This window comes from Sus scrofa, chromosome 14 (assembly GCF_054392235.1).
Source record: "Sus scrofa isolate SSC_HxYL_T2T_F1_AM1 chromosome 14, Sscrofa_HxYL_maternal_Yorkshire_Landrace_v2.0, whole genome shotgun sequence".
NCBI lineage: Eukaryota > Metazoa > Chordata > Mammalia > Artiodactyla > Suidae > Sus > Sus scrofa.
In genome coordinates this window covers 130,360,798-130,379,174 of record NC_139396.1, presented here as the reverse complement: position 1 = coordinate 130,379,174, position 18,377 = coordinate 130,360,798, and the positions used below count along the sequence as shown (strand labels likewise).

General features: G+C 47.4%; 1 protein-coding gene across 6 annotated transcripts in view; it reads right to left on the bottom strand.

Moving 5' to 3' along the window:
• Positions 1–1,598: 1,598 nt before the first annotated feature.
• Positions 1,599–18,377, bottom strand: part of DNTT (DNA nucleotidylexotransferase) — a 194,228-nt gene continuing 177,449 nt past the window's right edge. For 5 of the 6 annotated variants that reach the window (XM_084994985.1, XM_084994984.1, XM_084994983.1 and 2 more), the window contains 7 exons: positions 17,784–17,855; positions 15,522–15,645; positions 13,482–13,614; positions 12,274–12,382; positions 9,242–9,487; positions 3,898–3,981; positions 1,599–2,038 (listed from right to left, as the gene is read on the bottom strand). In XM_084994985.1, the coding sequence (XP_084851111.1) occupies positions 1,952–2,038; positions 3,898–3,981; positions 9,242–9,487; positions 12,274–12,382; positions 13,482–13,614; positions 15,522–15,645; positions 17,784–17,855 (855 nt within the window). In that variant the 3' untranslated portion in view covers positions 1,599–1,951. The remainder of the gene's footprint in view (positions 2,039–3,897; positions 3,982–9,241; positions 9,488–12,273; positions 12,383–13,481; positions 13,615–15,521; positions 15,646–17,783; positions 17,856–18,377) is intronic. The other variant, XM_005671364.4, reaches the window with a different exon arrangement.

The following is an 18,377-nucleotide window of genomic DNA, read 5'->3' as shown; positions in this document are numbered from 1 at the left end:
TTATGCAGGGACAACAGGCATAAGCTGGCACCGTCCCAGGCAAATCAGGATGAACAGTCACCCTCACAATGTGTCTGTTGAATGACTGAGTAAACTCAGCTAAGAGCCCATCCGGAACATTCTGGTTTGGGACACAAGAGCACGGCCATTAGAGTCCGACAGACCCTGACTCATTTGTCTGCATATTAACTTGAATTTGAGCAAGGAGCATAATTTCTGGGCCCCAGAGATTTCTCTCGTTTGCAAATCAGACGTTCTACCCTCCTTGGGGGATATTGGGCCCATTAAAAGGAATGATGCCCCTGAAACACTCCACAGAATACCTGGATAGTCAATGCAGTTGTGATGTGATGCTGATGGCACTGGTGGCCCCCTATCTGTCCTGATGGGTAGACTGGGAATAGAAGGAAACCTCAAGGTCTTTCATCGTCCTAAAACCCAGACACTGGGGCGAGTTTCCTCTGGAATAAGCCCCGCCTCCCCTCCTTTGCATCTTCTACAAGCTTAGCCTTCAAACCTCAATGCCTCAGCTGTGCAAATGTATCCTCTCCCCCGCTTCCAATGGCACCCCAGATTAATCAGGATTAGAGAGAGTTTCGAGGAAGAAAAAAGAATGGAAGGGAAGAAGCTGGTGTTCATAGGTCAAATTCCTCACCGTGCCTGCATCCAGGCCCTTTGCAACACGTCCCACTGTGACACATCCTTGGAGCCTTAGCGTTGTGACCGGCTGTGGCCATTGAATATTAACAGACATGGAGAGAGTCTTGAAAAGCAGCTGCACACGGGGGTTTTCTTGCCCTCATGCCTCTGCTGTTATGGTGAGCAGGAGAGGCCACGTTAGCCCCCCAGTCCCAGGAGGAAGGGATGGTGGACCTGAGCAGCAAAGCTCAGCCTTGTTCAGCCAAACACCAAACGGATTCAAGACCCTGAGTTGGGGATAGTTTTTTAAGCTGCATTTTTGGCCGTACCCACTGGTACATGCCCCACCTCCAGGTCCAACCCCAGGCCCCCTCCCTGGGCCCCGGGCAGAGTATCAAGCCTCTCCAGGGGGTCCTGGATCTGGGCTTGTCCTCTTCTCTGAGGGGCTGGAAGGGAAGGGCGAGGCCTCCCAGCTCTCCCGCAGGCTGAGGACACAGAAGCAGCTGGGACAGATGGGCTTTCGGGTCCCTTCGAGGCAGAGACTCAACGCCTTCCTAGAGGAAGCAGGAGGTCCAAGTAGAGGGACTGTGTTCCTGAGATACTGGGCCACTGAGATCCAGAGATAGACTCAGAGACGGTGGTTGAGCAAACCGTGCTTCCTGCCAAGTGAGAGCAGTGAGCGTACATCCCAAACGCGGCCTCCTGCTGGGACACAGCTCCAGGTCATGGGGGAGGAGCAGGCTTTGACCTCAGCTGAGGGTCAGGAGTCACCTCCCCCCAGTCCAGAAGCTCCAGGAAGGATGCTCACACTCCCCCCACCTTTGGACTCTCTGATCATCTAATTAAGCCTCTTTCTCCCCTCCAGGCAAACCTCAAACTCGTTATTCTCTCATTTTGTTACATTTCTGTTTAAGAATAGTTTAAAATATTTGAGTGAGAAAAAAAAAGACTCTGGCATCTTGTTTTCTCCTGTTTTTATTGGAAATATATGGTATTTCAGCTACACTGTGGGGAAAGTGGGCTTTGATGAGCTTCCCTGGAAACGAGCCACCAATTATAACACCGTTTCTATGGGAAATGCATTGTGACTTCTAAGCAACAGTCCTACAAAAGGCCTATTAGAACACAACCCATTACCAGGTGGTGCCTGCTTATGTTTCCCAAACTATTTATTTCTAGAAGCAATCTGCATATCAGTAAGTCTTAAAGAATCCTAAGCTTTCCCTAGGGCATCTTTCACTATAATATGAAGCATAATTTAACCTGGTTGGAAAAAAAAAAAAACAAAACAGAAAAAAGTCAACAAGTGTCTCTAGGCATTTCTTTCCCACGGCTCGAGGTAATCCAATCCCAGGTGTGCAAAAATTTCTTCTTCACTTTCTGCTTTGAGAAATATCCTCTGAAAGCATAACAAGACATGTACAGTCAGGTATTTTCATCAAACATTTGGGTGCTGACATTACTTATAAAACCGTCTTGTCAGAATGCATTATCGCCAAAACATAATGCTCTGCTTTTGAGGATAAAAAGTCATCTTAATTGACTTCTGTAATTTATATTTTCCCACTTCAAAATACTTAATAAATAATGGGAAAATTATGACAGCCTTAGGTATTCAGCTAAAGTCATTTGGTATTTTTCCTCTGGGCCTATAGTTCTTAACTTCAATTGTTCATTAGAACTACCTGAAAGAGGTTTTTAAAAAAACATTGAAAACCGAGCTATTCCTCAGTCCAAAGAAATCAGATCAGGAAAGGTCTTATCACCCATTTAAAGGATCTGGGAAATTGTCCTGTGCAGCCAGAATTACGTATTACCACCATGAGGAATGAGGAGCGGGGATCACAGGAAACTGGCATATACAGGGTTCTCCTCCTGGCCTCCCACCCCCGCCCACACCCCCACCAGGCTCCCACTATGTGATCTCTTTTAGACCGAGCGCCTCTTCTGGTCCAGCCCTTCTGGTCTATGACAGTGTGCTGGGCATGTAGGAGGCACTCACTTAGGTTGAACTGTTTATTGTGTGTCAGTGAGTAAGTCTTCCTAGATTGTGGACTGTGAGGCTACCTCTACTCACACACTAGACGACTGAGGGTATCCTGCCAACATTTACGGCCCTCTCTTCTAACAGAAGCTTCTTGATTTTTCCTTGGGAAACCACCCCTCCCGACTCTCAGTCTCTGAGGGTCAGAGAGACTAATCCCACCTCCACAGAGGGGCACACGATCCAGGCTGAGACACGGAAAAGGGTTCGGGAATGAGCATATAACTCAGGCCTGGCCCGTAAGCATCAGCCAGGGATCTTGCCAGAAGTGTTAGGAAAGAGGTTCTTCTCTGTTGGGGTAGCTAAGCTGGAAGGATTGGATTCATGGGAAAGCTTGAGAACTAAAACCAACACTGAGAGATACCTTCATGAGCACCTGGATACAGCCATACCTGAAGTCAATGTTACCCCCGATGCTCCAGTATATAAGCCATATTCTTTTTCTGCCAATGCCATTTTGTCTTGGGTTGTTGACACTCATCAGACAGCTCTAACTAAATATACCTCATTTAGCCTCATTAAGCTCCTACAGGGTAAAAACTGTTACTTTTGGTTATTTTGTCTCTTCTTTCTTCTCAGAGCTTAGATTAGTGTCCTTGATCACCAAAAGAAGAAGGGATCTTGGCACTGGTGGATTTAGCAGTTGAATATTTGACTCTTCCTAATTCATACGGTAATTTATCATTTTGCTGAGGCAGCATTTGGATCGGGACCACTGCAAGGCTAGCCTGCCAAGTGAGTCTCAGCCAGTGTGTGAGCCAAGCTGACACTCATCTACATCTCGGGGTAGCTCCATTACTCTCCTTCTTGCAGCTGATGCTCAGTAATGAGTACTCAATGCTACTTCCCACTGCATTTGAGAGATACTTGAGTGATATTTGTAACTTGAGGGGATCCTTGGTTTTCTTTGGAATTACTCATTGCAAACACCAAGGATATACCAAACTTAATGAATGTTCACTGCTGGACTAGTTCTGGGGGACCAACTAGCTCATCATGTTTGATCCCAAAGCATCTGAGGTGCATTCTAGGCCAGGTGGGGGCTGTGCACCTTTCAGGAACTTTCCAGCTACCCTCAACTGTGATCTTTAGGAACAGGGCACTCAGGGCCAAGGAAATTGGATCTGGACCCTAACATCAGTTCAGGAAAAGTGCTCTAGGAGCCATCTTTGGGGATGAGGATCAAAGCGGTCCATCTCAGGGAGACAGCTCACCTTGGTCTTGTCATACAAAGCATGGTTATCCAGTATCATCTTCCGTTCATGGGTGGCATAGCGTCGGAGATCTCTCTCAAACTGCTGGATGAGAGATAATGAAAATAAATTACTCACAAGTCTAGAATATCTTCAGTACTATGTGTCTAGAGTTATTTAAATCCCTATAATGAAATATCTATCTCCACTAAACATTCTCCAAGAAATTTTCCCTCCCAGGGCAACAGTTTGCAAAGCTCCAGGCTCGCATGCATGCATTAGACTGTAAGCTCCGTGAAAACAGGAATCTGATTTGTTCTGTTCATATGCCTTCCTCCATTGGTGCCTGGCACATAGAGGATGTACAATAAGTGTTTGTTGAATGAATAAATGAATGTTATGTGGATTGTGTCCGGAATAATATGTGGCCCAGTGTAAATGCTGGATAAATAACAGCTGGTGCTGTGTTTTGTTTTTTTTTTTAAATTATTTTATTTTTATTTTATTTTATTTTTTTGTCTTTTGTCTTTTGTTGTTGTTGTTGTTGTTATTTCTTGGGCCGCTCCCGCGGCATATGGAGGTTCCCAGGCCAGGGGTTGAATCGGAGTTGTAGCCACCGGCCTATGCCAGAGCCACAGCAACGCGGGATCCGAGCCGCGTCTGCAACCTACACCACAGCTCACGGCAACGCCGGATCGTTAACCCGCTGAGCAAGGGCAGGGACCGAACCCGCAACCTCATGGTTCCTAGTCGGATTCCTTAACCACTGCGCCACGACGGGAACTCCTGGTGCTGTTTTTTATTTAGAAAATCACTATTGTAAAAGAGGAAGAAGAGACTGGAGACCCAGATTCCAGTCTGGATTTTATCCCTATCTGGCTGTGCATCTCTTGGCAAGTCGCCCTGCCTCCCTGAATCTTGGTTAGCCAAACAGGAGGGTGCAGGAAGTGTGTGAGAAAGATCCTCTCTGGCTGTAACATTCTCTCATAGGTGATTCTATAAAACTGATGTCCTGAGCTACCTGCCTCAGAGTAGCATCAGCCATGATTGGTGTGAGCTCTGAGGCCCCAGGGAGCAAAACTTGAAGTCTTACAAGAAAATCCTGGGAAAGGAGGACAATGAATGAAGTTGTCCTTGGGGAGAGAAGCACAGATCTGGAAATGTCCTTTTCACATGGGATTGGGGAGCAAGCATGGAATCATTGCACCCTCTAGTGGTGAGTCTAGGGAAGCTGGGGGACACTGGGAATTGTCCTTCCTGACCTGGGTGCCTAAGACAGACTTTCCAACCAGAAGCCTTTTATAAGGTGGTGGAGGGGCAGATAAGGCTGCAGAAGAATCAGAGTGAGCAGATTTTGGGTGCAGCAGCTGTTGGTCCATAAAAGAATGGGAGTGTGACTTAGCATACAGCCTCCTCCAGAGCCCTGGGCCATTTGCCTCCTGCCAAGCCCCACCCCACCCCCACCCCCAGGACCTAGAGCAATAACTGCTCACTCTGGGTGTGGGGAAGGCTGCAGAGGGTGAGGTAATGGGCACAGTGAGAGCCTGCCCTTGGCTCTCCAGTTTCGTGTGGTGAGAGATCTACTCCTGAATTATAATGTCTTCCATTTGAAGGGTAATAATAATAATAACCAATTTTTATTGAGCACCTACTATGTGCCAGGTACATTCTGGGTGTTTGGTATAGAACAGTGACCAAAACAATGATGTCTGCCCTGGTGGGGCTTGGAGTCAAGCAGGAGACACAGGTAAGACAGCGTAACAGAATAAGTAAATTTTTTTTTTTTTGCCTTTTCTAGGGCTGCTCCCATGGCATATGGAGGTTCCCAGGCTAGGGATCTAATCGGAGCTGTAGCCACCAGCCTACACCAGAGCCACAGCAACATGGGATCCAAGCCACGTCTGCAACCTATACTACTGCTTACAGCAACGCCAGATCGTTAACCCACTGAGCAAGGCCAGGGATCGAACCCACAACCTCATGGTTCCTAGTAGAATTCGTTAACCACTGTGCCATGACGGGAACTCCAGAATAAGTAAGTTTTATGATATGTTCAAAGATAATGCTGTGTACAGAGCAAGTCTTGCGAGGAAAGTAAGATTTGAGCAAGGAATTGCTGGAGATGATGGGGGTGACCTTGGCCCCTTTAGGGAGAGAGCAGTAGGAGAGGAGTTCAGAGATGAGGGGGTGGGAAGGTCATGCGGGGCCCCGTGGTCACTGGAAAACCTTTACTCTGACTTGACTGGGGAGCCCCTGCCTGGTTTGGAGCAGGGGAGTGGGCTGATCTGACTTATGACAGGATCACTCAGCTGTAGAGAGCAAGGACAGAAGCAGAGCAACCAGAGAGAATGGCCAAGGCCATAATCTAGGCAACCACATTCTAGTTAACATGTGCGGGGAGCTTACCCTATGCCAGGCACCGGGCTGGTTTCTTGCCGTATGTTAAGTTCTGATTTGCTCTATTACCACTAGTATGCTAGTACGTAACAGCTTCTCAAAGAATCTACCATCACCTCTAAAAGAATAGCATGAAGTACACAATTAGCCTCAAAATTGTGTGAAGATGAAAGCATTGTCTCATTTAATCCTCATTATAATCCTATGAGGTTAGCCCCATTTTTCAGAGGAGAGAAAGAAGCCCAGAGAGCTTAAGTAATTTACCCAAGGCCACACAGCCAAGGATAGAGCAAGAGCCCAGACTGCTGAATCCCAAAGCTCAGGGTCTTCACCCTGAACAGTTCTGCCTTCTGCTTTACAACCACTTTAGTTTCTCTCAATAACCCAGTGAGATAGGCAGGGCAAGGATGTTGTCTTGTTTTGGATGTAGAAAGCTGAATATTGAGCAGGGGCAGTGGTACCACAGTCTGGCTGTATCATCGATGATAAAAGATTTCAGGAGTTCCCATCGTAGCACAGTGGAAACGAATCTGACTAGGAACCATGAAGTTTCGGGTTCGATTCCTGGCCTCGCTCAGTGGGTTAAGGATCTGGCGTTGCCTTGAGCTATGGTGTAGGTTGCAGATGTGGCTTGGATCCCCTGCTGCTGTGGCTCTGGCATAGGCCAGCAGCTACAGCTCTGATTGGACCCCTAGCCTGGGAATCTCCATATGCCACGGGTGTGGCCCTAAAAAGACAAAAAGACAAAAAAAAAAAAAAAAAAAAAAAAGATTTCAGAGGTGGGCCGAAGCTGCTGCATACCGTTGTGCAAGCTGTGCACTGCAAAACTCTAGAGGGCGCCATTCATGTGTATAGTCTTTGTAGTTACTCATGTGTTTATTACGACACTTTTCTGGAAAGCGGCAATAAGGTACCTTAAAAAAAAAGATGCTTTTTAAAGCTGGTGAAAAGCAGCCATTTGGGCTAGGAAAGATGCTGGGTCAGCCTAGGCACTGGCCACCCTCATCCATGTGTTTCCAGGGGAGAGAGGGTGTCTGCTCTCATCATCTGACACCAACATGGGCAAAAGTCTTGAAGAAATCTCAGCCAATAAAGCATGCTGACAAACAGCATATCTATTTTGAAGAGACATGACTCAGAAGAAAACAGAAGCTTCTTCTTCTTCTTCTTTTTTTTAACTAATGAACTAACTCCATATCCAGTCCAGAAATTTCACCATACCTGGCTCTCAATTTAATGTGTCCCTGTGAATGCATCCTGCTCAGGAAATCTTTAGGGCACAAAAAAGTCCTACGGAAACTTTGTCAGCTTAGTAGATGAGACAACCTGGGAAGTTAACAACCCCAAGCTGAGGTGAGATTAATAGATAACTTGAATTGTCTTGAGAACATTTCCCACGTCCTGAAATCTTTGGGTAAAAAGGTGAAGTTGAATTTCTCATCAACAAAATTGTAGACCAGACCTAATCCTCACCACCACTAAAACGTATCCACCTGGAAACAAAACATATCACATTCGGTGGTCGCATAAGAGGAGGCGTAAAGATATTAACACAAGAAGCTACCGACTGCTGAGCCCTGACCACATTTAAACACAGGCATCTCGTTTAACCAGATGCAACCTTAGGCGGTAGGTGTCACTATTGTCCACGATACAGATGGGGCAACTAGGGCTTGAAGAGGTTATAATTTGTGTAAAGTCCCCCAGCTAAAAAGTGGCAGAGCTTAGTGCTCTGTTGGTGCCCTGCAGAACGAGTGGAAGTAATTTCTGAGAAATCTGAGAAAAGAGGATGAAATGTGCTAAAAAGATGCTCGTCTTAAAAGCAAAGTGGACAAAGAGAAGCCCTTTCTGGCAGTGATTCCTGCCTGGCACGACCTTGTATAACCCTGGACTTCTTTTTGGAACTCTCCATTTCTCAAGAGACTCTGTTCCCGAAGGTGTATGTCTGTCAAACAAACTGCATTTGTGATGTATTGTTTCATCAGCTTTTCCAAATTCTATGAATGAAAGATGCCAACCAGCATTTCTGATTAAGGGAAGAAAGCCTAGTGCTGATGCCCGGTGCTGACGTATTCCAGCCCAAAGCAAACACATCTGACATTTAACTCAAGGGTGGGGACAATTCATTTCTGTTTTGTCATTTATTCTATAAAACCCTCTAAGGACTCATGTTACTCAGCAACAGCCAGCTACTTGGGAGAACAGTGTGGGGTGGTAGCTGGGAGGGTGGCACACAAGCTAACGGGACAAATCATGGTGCCACATCTGTGAATATCCCACGATGGGAGCTGGAAGCTGCCACTCGGCCACCACTAGCCCTGGGCCTGGCAGGGTGCTGGGGGGGCTTTGCCAACTTTGTCTCGGTGGATTCCTGCAGCCCAGGGAAGTAGTGAAGTCTTCGCCCCGGCTGTCATGGTGGGAAAACTACGTCTTAAAAAACATAAGGAATTTGACCAAGATCACCCAGCTGGTTAGGAGGCAGAGCAGGGTCTTGTGAGCTGGTCGGGGGTGAGTCAAGTCTGTCCTCTTACATACCAGTCTGTTTTCTCTGCTTTGGTGGTTTTTGCACTCATCCTGCATCCAAATCACCTACGGGGCCCTTTCAAAGGGCACAAGTTGAGGGGTTCCACCCCCAGAGTTTCTGATTCAGTAGGTCTGGGGTGGGGTGGAGAGTTTCTATGTCTAGCCTGTGCCCAGGTAAGGCTGATGCTGCTGGTTATGAGAATAACTGTTCAAAACGCATCTGTCTCACTTGACCACGTGCAGGTGAAATGCACCTGCACACTTCCTCCTCTTCTGTCCACCCCTCCCCTCTCCCCTACCTGGCCCTCCCCCTTCCCCATTCACCCCTCCCCTTCCCTATCCTCTCCTCCCTTCTGCTGTGATTGTCTCTCCCCTGGGCCCAGGTAGACCCAGCCTACTTCTTCGGGAAAGCTAAGGCCACCCTATGGATCCAGGTGGCACTTACCCGGGAACCGGTCCAGCCTAGCAGGGCAAAGGCACGGAGCTCATAAGGGCACATGACCAGGTCTACACGGATGGCTTTCCAGGTCTTCCCCTCCTGTTGGCTGGACATCCCACTGTCCACTCTCTGATGGTGCAATTTTAAAATCAGAAAGCATTTTTGAAAATGATCGAGAGCATCCACATTCCTGCTTGGCAACTTGGACTTTTCAAGTGTTGACTCCACCAGGTCACAGTATAACAGTAATCCCTGAAAATAAGCAGAAAGATGTTGGGAAGCGTCCCCCATGGACAGGGTGGGAGATTTTATACTGGGCTCTTTGTGAATGCTCTTATAGGAAGCTTTGCAGATTTGAGCAGAACATAGATGCTTTGGCCTTGTTTTGTGAGCCCCCTTAGCAACACTAGAAGAGGACGCCAAGGAGGGGGTGTGCTAATTCCTCGCTCTCTGCAGCAGAGGAATTTAGCGATTAGAGAGGCAGAGCCAGGGCTACTTCCTGCCAAAGTGGCCAGAGAATTCACTCCTCCAAGTGTCTGATCGCAGACCAGTGCTCAGAAACTTGCTTCACCTCCTTGAGTACAAACCAACCTTGAACAAAAAGCCATACTGTTTCTAGGCAGTTGCTCTGACTTAGCGTCCCTCTGTGCTACGGTGATGACCAGATTTCCTTGGCCCAAAGGGTTGTGGCTGGAGGCTCAGCCCCACTTTTGGGCAGGGTGACTCACTCTTTCTAGGGAGCACTTTGAGGCTGGTACCCTGCCTGCCTTGGAGACTGGGACAAAGTCAGTGGCACATCACTTAACATTGCCTCATTAGGAAGTTACACCCAGTGATCTGCAAGCCTCCCACTTATCCGCTAGGGGGGCTTCCTTGCAGTACAGGGCAGACATGGGGTAGGGAGATGCTTTCAGGCAGAGTTCAACACACAATTGTGCAGGAGAGATCATGACAGGAGTTCCTGTCGTGGCTCAGTGGTTAACGAATCCCACTAGGAACCATGAGGTTGCAGGTTCGAACCCTGGCCTTGCTCAGTGGGTTAAGGATCTGGTGTTGCCATGAGCTGTGGTGTAGGTCACAGACGGGGCTCAGATCTGGCATTGCTGTGGCTGTGGTGTACGCCGGCAGCTGCAGCTCTGATTGGACACCTAGCCTGGGAACCTCCATATGCTGTGGGTGAGGCCCTAGAAAAAGATAAAAAGACCAAAAAAAAAAAAAAAAGAGAGAGAGAGAGATCATGACAGCAGCCTCTGCTTAACAGGCATTTATCAGGCGCTGTGCCATGTACTTTATCTAATTCTCTCGGTTAATTCCACCATTAACAACACGAGAGAGGCTTGCTATCCCTGTTTTACAGATGTGGAAAGAGAAGCTTGGAAAGATCAAGGAAAGAGTTCCAGGTCATACAGCTAGCACATAGCAGGGTTGTGCTTTTAAAATTCCAAATCTAAGGAGTTCCCGTTGTGGCTCAGTGGATTAAGAACCTGACTAGTATCCATGAGGATGCGGGTTCCATCCCTGGCCTCACTTAGTGGGTGGGGGATCCGGCATTGCCATGAGCTGTGATGTAGGTTGAAGACTGCTCAGATCCCGAGTGGCTGTGGTTGTGGTGTAAGCTGGCAGCTGTAGCTCCGATTCGACTCCTAGCCTGGGAACTTCCATATGCCATAGGAACGGCCCTTAAAAAAAAGACAAAAAATTTTTTAAAAGTTCCAAATCTAAAACCCACGTGCTTAAGGTCCATCTCCACCTGTGCCTGCCTGTCTCTGCTTGGGGACCAGTAGTATGGCCACCTTGCAACTGAACAAAGACCAGTGCAAAGGAGGGCCCTTGGCCCCATCTCCCAACCCCATCCCATCTTGGGCAGGGACAATCTCAGAGCATGGGAAGGGTGATGCCTATAAACCACCCTTGCCAGAGCCCCTGGGTTGGGGGCCAGGCAGTCCCCTCTCCCCCAGGCTGTGGCTGGCAGGGTCCATCAGTGAGCTGTCTGTCCAAGAGGATCCTTTGGCTTTCCTGCTTGAGTAGAGCAGTGGGGCCAGCCGAGGTACAACTGACCCTTCCTTGTCTGGCCTTCCCCTGGCTCAGCCTACGATGTTCACTGTCAGAGCTCCTGGCCAGCTCCTAAGAGAGACAGAGGGGGCCTCCTGGGTGAATTTGGATCTGGTTCCAGAGTTGGGTCTTCATTTCCAGTGCCTCTGGCACCAGGGGATGTGTGTTTCTTATTCTCACTGTGTCTGAGGTCTTCTCTCTCTGGTATATTAGGGAGTTTTGTCCACACCTAGAAGATGCTAGATCATGCAGGAAAAATGGAGCCGTGCCAGAAAAACACAGACTCCTCAACGCACTCAGACCTACTGGTCCCCAGGGAAGGGCCCTCTGGTCTCCTTGGGAAGTGGAGCTCTCACTGGAGCTGGGCAGGAGTCAGGGCCCTGCCGGTGGCTCTGGCCATAAGGTCATCCTTGAGCTTCCTCCCCTGGGCATAGGCAGCCTGTGGCAAGCTTGATCTCAGTGGGTGGGGGCCGTGGGTCAGGACCTCTGCTGGGCCCAGCTTGCCCTCATTCATTTTCTTCTTCCCATATCAGGCGTGTATTGACCACCAGCACAGAGTTCAAGGCAGCGGTGACATCTCTTAGACTGATTTTATCCCAGTCTAAGCCCCTCCCCTAAGCTTGCAGTGCCCCAGCTCACACCTCCCAGGTCTTCTCAGCTCGCGCTCTTCATTTTGTTTAGGGCTCTGATGCCTCTACGTGTCCAACACAGAGACATAGCTGCCCTTGGCCCCTTCAGTAACAGGACGAATGTACACACACAAGCTCATAGCAGGTACTCTAGGCCCAAGGCTGTAAGTGTCACTGCAGGCCACTGGCATTGTGTAAGCTGTTGCCAATAGTTGAGAATCAATTAGACAGTCATTACACAATTACAAGGTAAAGAGTGTGCCAAATTCAACTTCATTTAATGTAATGTTTAATACAATATATTAATTAATATAATTCTCAAGCATCCAAACGTCTACTTAGGGTCTTTCTTCTTACCTCTCTTTCCCACAAGTTTACCACCTTAGGCAAAAGCTGCTGCTCTTCATCATCTGTTGATCCTGGGCTGGTAATTAAAAAATCTACGTCATGCCCCATCTTCTTACCCCTGATTTAAAAAAAAAAAGCATAAAATGGAGAGACATTAGATTTATAGCTCTTAATTTTAGTTGAAAAGCCACCTGCTTCTCTATGGCCCATGCTTAAGGTTTGTAACACAAAGTGCTCATGACATATTTTTAAAATAAAATTAATTAATTAATTAATTAAATAAAATAGCACTGTTTCCATACTCTGCTCCTTAAAAAATAAATTTATGACACAGAAAAAAATTTGTAATCATATACAGTATGCATATTTTCATGTACACGTGGGTAAAAACGGCATATTATTTCTTCTCCACACCCACACATGCACACACGCCCACACACAGAGACAAGCATGGCCACAAGAAAACCAAGAAATCTATATATGTAATGCAGAGAGGGCTCTTGGAATTATGACATAGATTAAGGGCCTTTTCTTAGATTCAATCTTCCCTTCCACTTTCTCCATCACCTCCCCAAACCAGCAGGCATCACATAAGAGGGCCACAGGGAGAGTTGGAAGAGAGGCTGTGGGAGGAGAGGAGTCGCTTTCTGAAATGGAGGCTTCGCTATCCATTTGCAGGCATCTCTGTGATCATTCATTCATTCATTTGTGGACTCAGCCAGTCTCTCAGAAGTGCCTACTTTGTGCCAGGCACCACACACTGGCTCTCCCTGAGCATTAAGCCTAAGAACTCAGTGGGGAAAACATGCAAACACACAATACACATGACTTGGCAGTTTCCAGTGGGCACTGAGGAAAGGTGCCTCACCCGGCATGGGGAGGAGGGCATCAAGGAAGGCTTTCTGGAAGAGGTGGCATCTGAATGGAACCTTAAAGGATAAGGAGAAATGAGCCAGGTGACAAGTTGAGGAAAGCCAGTCCAAGCAGAAAGGCTGGACTGAGCAGTCACAGAGGCAAGAAAGAGCTCATGTGTGTGCAGGGAGTAACAAGCCACTTGGGGCTGCTGGAGTGACCCACAAGGTACAGGAGATGAGGCTGCAGTGGGAGGCTGGTGCCAGACCACCAAAGGTCCTTTGGGCCAAAACCTCTGAACATGGGCGGGGGGCACTGCAGGTGTCAGAGCAGCGGAGGCTGAAGCAGCCTTCCTCACTATTTACCTCCGAAATCCTCCCGTCATGGTGACGAAAGCATCGGGCAGAAATGCCTGGACCGCCTCTTTAACCAGCACGCCAACTGCCTCTGCTTCGGCCCTGGTCACACAGCTGACAAGGTCTTCGTAATAGAGGAATCCTGAGAGGCCATCGGACAGGTCAGTGGAGAAAGGGACACGCCTTGTGTGAAATAACCAGCCCTCAGTGGGAGGGGATCAGCCCTCACATGGAGCTAACATAAGCACAGATGTCCACACCAAACTGTTCCAGAGACTCAGTAATCTGAGTCCTCTTGGTGGTGAGGTTTTTTTTTGTTTTTTTTTTGTTTTTTTTTTCTTTTTAGGGTCGCACCTGAGGTATATAGAAATTCCCAGGCTAGGGGTCGAATCAGAGCTGTAGCCACTGGCCTACGCCACAGCCACAGCAATGCCAGATCCGAGCCGGGTCTGCAACATCCAGCACAGCTCATGGCAACGCTGGATCCTTTAACCCACTGAGCAAGGCCAGGGATGGAACCCTCATCCTCATGGATGCTAGTCGGGTTCATTACTGCTGAGCCACGAGGGGAACTCCCACTGGTGGTGGATTTTTCATGTTAACGATGGCACTTTGCTTTCTGACTGAGAGGCTTACCATTTCCTGATGAAATCTGATTTCCTAGAACCGGGCTCTTCACCTCTGCCTTCCTACTGAAGAATCAGCCCTCTTGATTAATAAGCTGAGCTCTATTATTTTAAAAAGACCAGTGCATAAAGATTTGGGATGGGACGGGTTTCGGGTTGGAGAGAGATGAATTAAAGAGTTAAAGTCAAGAATAGGAAGAGGGTAGACTTGCCCTTGAGGCGAGTTAGAAAATGTCTCTGGTGGTCCAGCTTATTGCTTCTTTGTCTGATCAATAGGAATTAAACAAAAGGTCAGAGCTGTGCTGATGATGCAGAGTGGTTCTAACGACTTGGTTAGTCCCACAGCCCCATAGAGGGAGGTGCAGAGTAGAGGTATAAAGAGGATGGGAGTTTTATCTCCAAGAATTGGGGTGAAGCACGGGAGGGGAGGGGCACAAGGTACAAGAGAGATTCATAGAGCCCAAGGGGCAGCTAGTTATCCTTCAATACAGGGCACTGCCCTCTTTCCTTGGATACCCAAGAGCCAGTCCTTCACACTCTGCCTGAATCTGGGCAGAGTAATGGGAGGCTCTGAAACCTCCAGAGGATGCCCATTTCCTAATTGTCAGGTCTTTGGGGGCAGTCCTTTCTCTCTTTTTTTCCCCAGCTTTATTGAGGTATAACTGACAAAAATCATGCAAATTTAAGGTGTACAACATGAGGTTGTTGCATTTTTTTTTTTTTTGGCTTTTTGCCTTTTCTAGGGCCATTCCTGCGACATATGGAGGTTCCCTGGCTAGGGGTCTAATCAGAGCTGTAGCCGCCGGCCTACGCCAGAGCCACAGCAACGCTGGATCTGAACCACCTCTGTGACCTACACAGTCATGGCAATGCCAGATCCTTAGCCCACTGAGTGAGGCCAGGGATCAAACCTGAAACCTCATGGTTCCTAGTCAAATTCATTAACCACTGAGCCACGACTCCACAAGACGTGAGGTTTTGACACATGTATACATTGTGAAGTGTTACCACAATCGGGCTAATTAGCATACAATGGAATGAAGGTAATCTTGTCATTTGCAACAACATGAATGAACTAGAGGGCTTGAGGCTAAGTGAAATATATCAGACACCGAATGACAAGCATTGCTTGATGTCACTTACATGTGGAATCTAAAAAACCAACTCTTAGATGCAGAAAGTAGAATAGATTTTAACTGACTTGTTCAAGATCACACAGCTGGAGAGTGTCAGAACCAGGATTTGGATCCAGGTCTGCCCAATTCCAAAAGCTTGGGCTTTTAGCTATATCATGAATAGAGGCCAAACAAGTGTCCAGTTAACCAAGACTGGAGTTGAAGTGTGAAGAACGGCTGCCAGATCCCTACCACAGCCTGACTAGCCCCCGGCCACAACGTGAGATTTTTAAGGAGAGACAAGTCACCTGCTTTCTGCATTCTTGTGAATTTCAGGGTTTTGTCCGACCTTATTTTACTCAGACTTCTGAACCCCATCCTGAACCATCTCTCAGATGTCTTCAATCCCACTCCAAATACAGAAGTAAAGAGCTGAAACAAAGGCAAAGGCAGGCCTTTAGTTTCTAAAACAATCACTATGACAATGAAGTGATACTTTTCAAGGTTAAGTGATTTTTTAAAGTGTGAACAAACCTCTGACCTAGTTTTTTCTGAAAACGACAAGCAGGTGGGTAATGGTAATTCTTCAGAGGTGCTTCTATTTCAGGAGGGTCTTTCCTGATATATGTATTACTAAACAAAGCAGAAACAAGGAGGCAGCTCTGGCACTGCCAAGGTTTTGGTATAACCACTAGGATTGCCTGCACTGTCAGTGTGTGACAAGAATCTGAATCCAACATTCCCCTTCGCCAAGAGTTGCTCACACACACTCATGCATATTCATCCTCACAATTTAAAGAAGGATGCACAAATTTAGGTTGCATACATTTTCCATCATCACACAACTGGTACGTGGTAGAGCCCAGCCTCATCCCAGCCTGTCCGTACTCTGAGCCTGGGCTCCCGCCCTCCACCAGTGTTTAGGCCTGACCATCACTTTAATTAATTAATTAATTTGTTTTTGCTTTTCAGGGCTGACCCTCGGCATATGGAAGTTCTTCTCAGGCTAGGGGTTCAATTGGAGCTTTGGATGCTGGCCACAGCCACAGCCACAGCCACAGCAATGTGGGAATCCAAGCCACGTCTGTGACCTACATCACAGCTCATGGCAATGCTGGATCCTTAACCCACTGAGCCAGGCCAGGGATGGAACCCGCATCCTCATGGATACTAGTCGGATTCTGTTTCCGCTGTGCCACAACAGGAACTCCCCTGAGCATCCCTTCTGAACTGGAGGGACTGGTGAAAGTTTCTGCTGCCTGCAACTCGGAGGTAGGTAGGAAACACTGGAAGGTAACAAGTGCTGCTTCAAAGTAGATAAGGATGCAGTGAGGAGCTCTCCAGCACAGGTTTATTCTTTAAGGGCAGATTTGTTTTGTCTCACAGTGCTAGTGTTTCTAATAGGGATGGAGTAGACACAGGTAGTTGTAGAAGTCCCAATAAAGGATCATAGAGAGGGAAACCTAGGGGGCTTTGGGAGATCACTGTAAGCTAATAAATTGCTCAAAAAAGCCGTCAGCACAAGGCAGGCTTGCTTGATTAGTGGAGGAGTGAAAATTGCCTCAGGTCAGATTCAGACCCAGGGCAAGAGTTTGAGGACCACCCTTCTGCTGATGTGAATACATACCTTACAGGATACTAAGGAGGAGCCACTACTCCCAGAAAGGGAGAGGTGGGCTTTTCCAACCCCCACTCTCCTTGGAGGATAAAACTGTAGCCCACGGGGACCTCAGGGCAGAGCTTCCTTGCCTGCCCGCTTGCATCTTTCACAAGCGTCCTATCCTAAGAAATCTATTTCTTGCCTATCACTTCATCTCTCGCTGAATTCCTTCTGCACAGAGGTATAAAGAACCTGAACCTCAGTAAGTCCAGACATCAGGCGAGTGCTAATTTTACAACGTGCGCTCAAGTCCCAAACTGGGTTTAGCCCAGGTTTGAGTCCCGGCACCTGGGTTCAAGTCCCAGTCTGTGTTCTGGCTAGGTTCAGGCCATTAATACTCTCATTTCATTTCCATGATCTTTGTACCCAGGAGTGACAGACTCCTGGGAGGTAAGGTCACTTGCATCTCACCGTAGCCTGGCAGTAAGCTCAAGCACCCACATTTATTTAGGCATCTGCTCCCTAGACCACCCCTATGGACCGCATTGTGTCCCCCGCTCCTGGGTCCCAAATTTATATGTTGAAATACTGACCTCCAATATGATGGTATCTGGAGGCGGAGCTTTGGGGAGATAATTAGGTTTAGGTGAGGTCATGAGGGTGGGGTCCTCATGATGGGATTAGGGCCTTTATAAGAAGAGACACCAGAGAGTTTGTCGCTCTTTCTCTGTCACGTGAGGGCACACTGTCTCTGCAAACCAGGAAGAGAGCCCTAACCAGAGCCCAACCATGCTGGCACCCTGATCTCAGACATCCAGCCTCATAATGGTGAGAAAATAAATATCTGTTAAGTCACTCAGTCTGTGGCATTTTGTTATGGCACCCCACGCTGAAGAATACAAGTACTTAGAATAAGTAATAGAATTATCTGAAAAACCCGTTCTTGATAAATACACATAAAATCACTTACTTTGAAGGACTGATAACGTTCATCATTTAACACAGCTTTAACTTCAGAACTTTCTCCATCTTCAATAATTTCCTGCATGTACAGTTGAGAAAGATTTTAAATTAGTGATGTGACATAATCATAGTCTGAGATGGTCAGTCCCCAGATCTAGCAGCTTGAGTTGTTATTAAATACACCAGGTATTTCCTTGGCTGATCCAGAGAAAAGAAGACATTTCCTGCTTGAAAATCCCAGGTCATTATATTTCCAAGCACCCCTTTACAATCCTCAGGGAGGAAGGTACAGAACGATTAGGGTCAAAATCTACAGAACACCAAACTAAAATATTCCCTGACAAAAGTATGTCTCTAAGCATTCGTGATAATTTTCTTTTCAATGGATATAAACTAGCTCAAGCAAGAGGACCATTCATCCAAGCAGGTTCATTCTGGACCCACTAAACATCTATTCCAAGTTCAAGCCCTATGATGTCTAGCTTATAGCCACCTAACCTCCTCTAAATAAGGGTTGGAATTATTTCCCTTGAATCATTTACCTTGCACTGGCTATACGGAAACCTCTTGGATGACCACCTTGCCTTGCTGGGGAATCCTT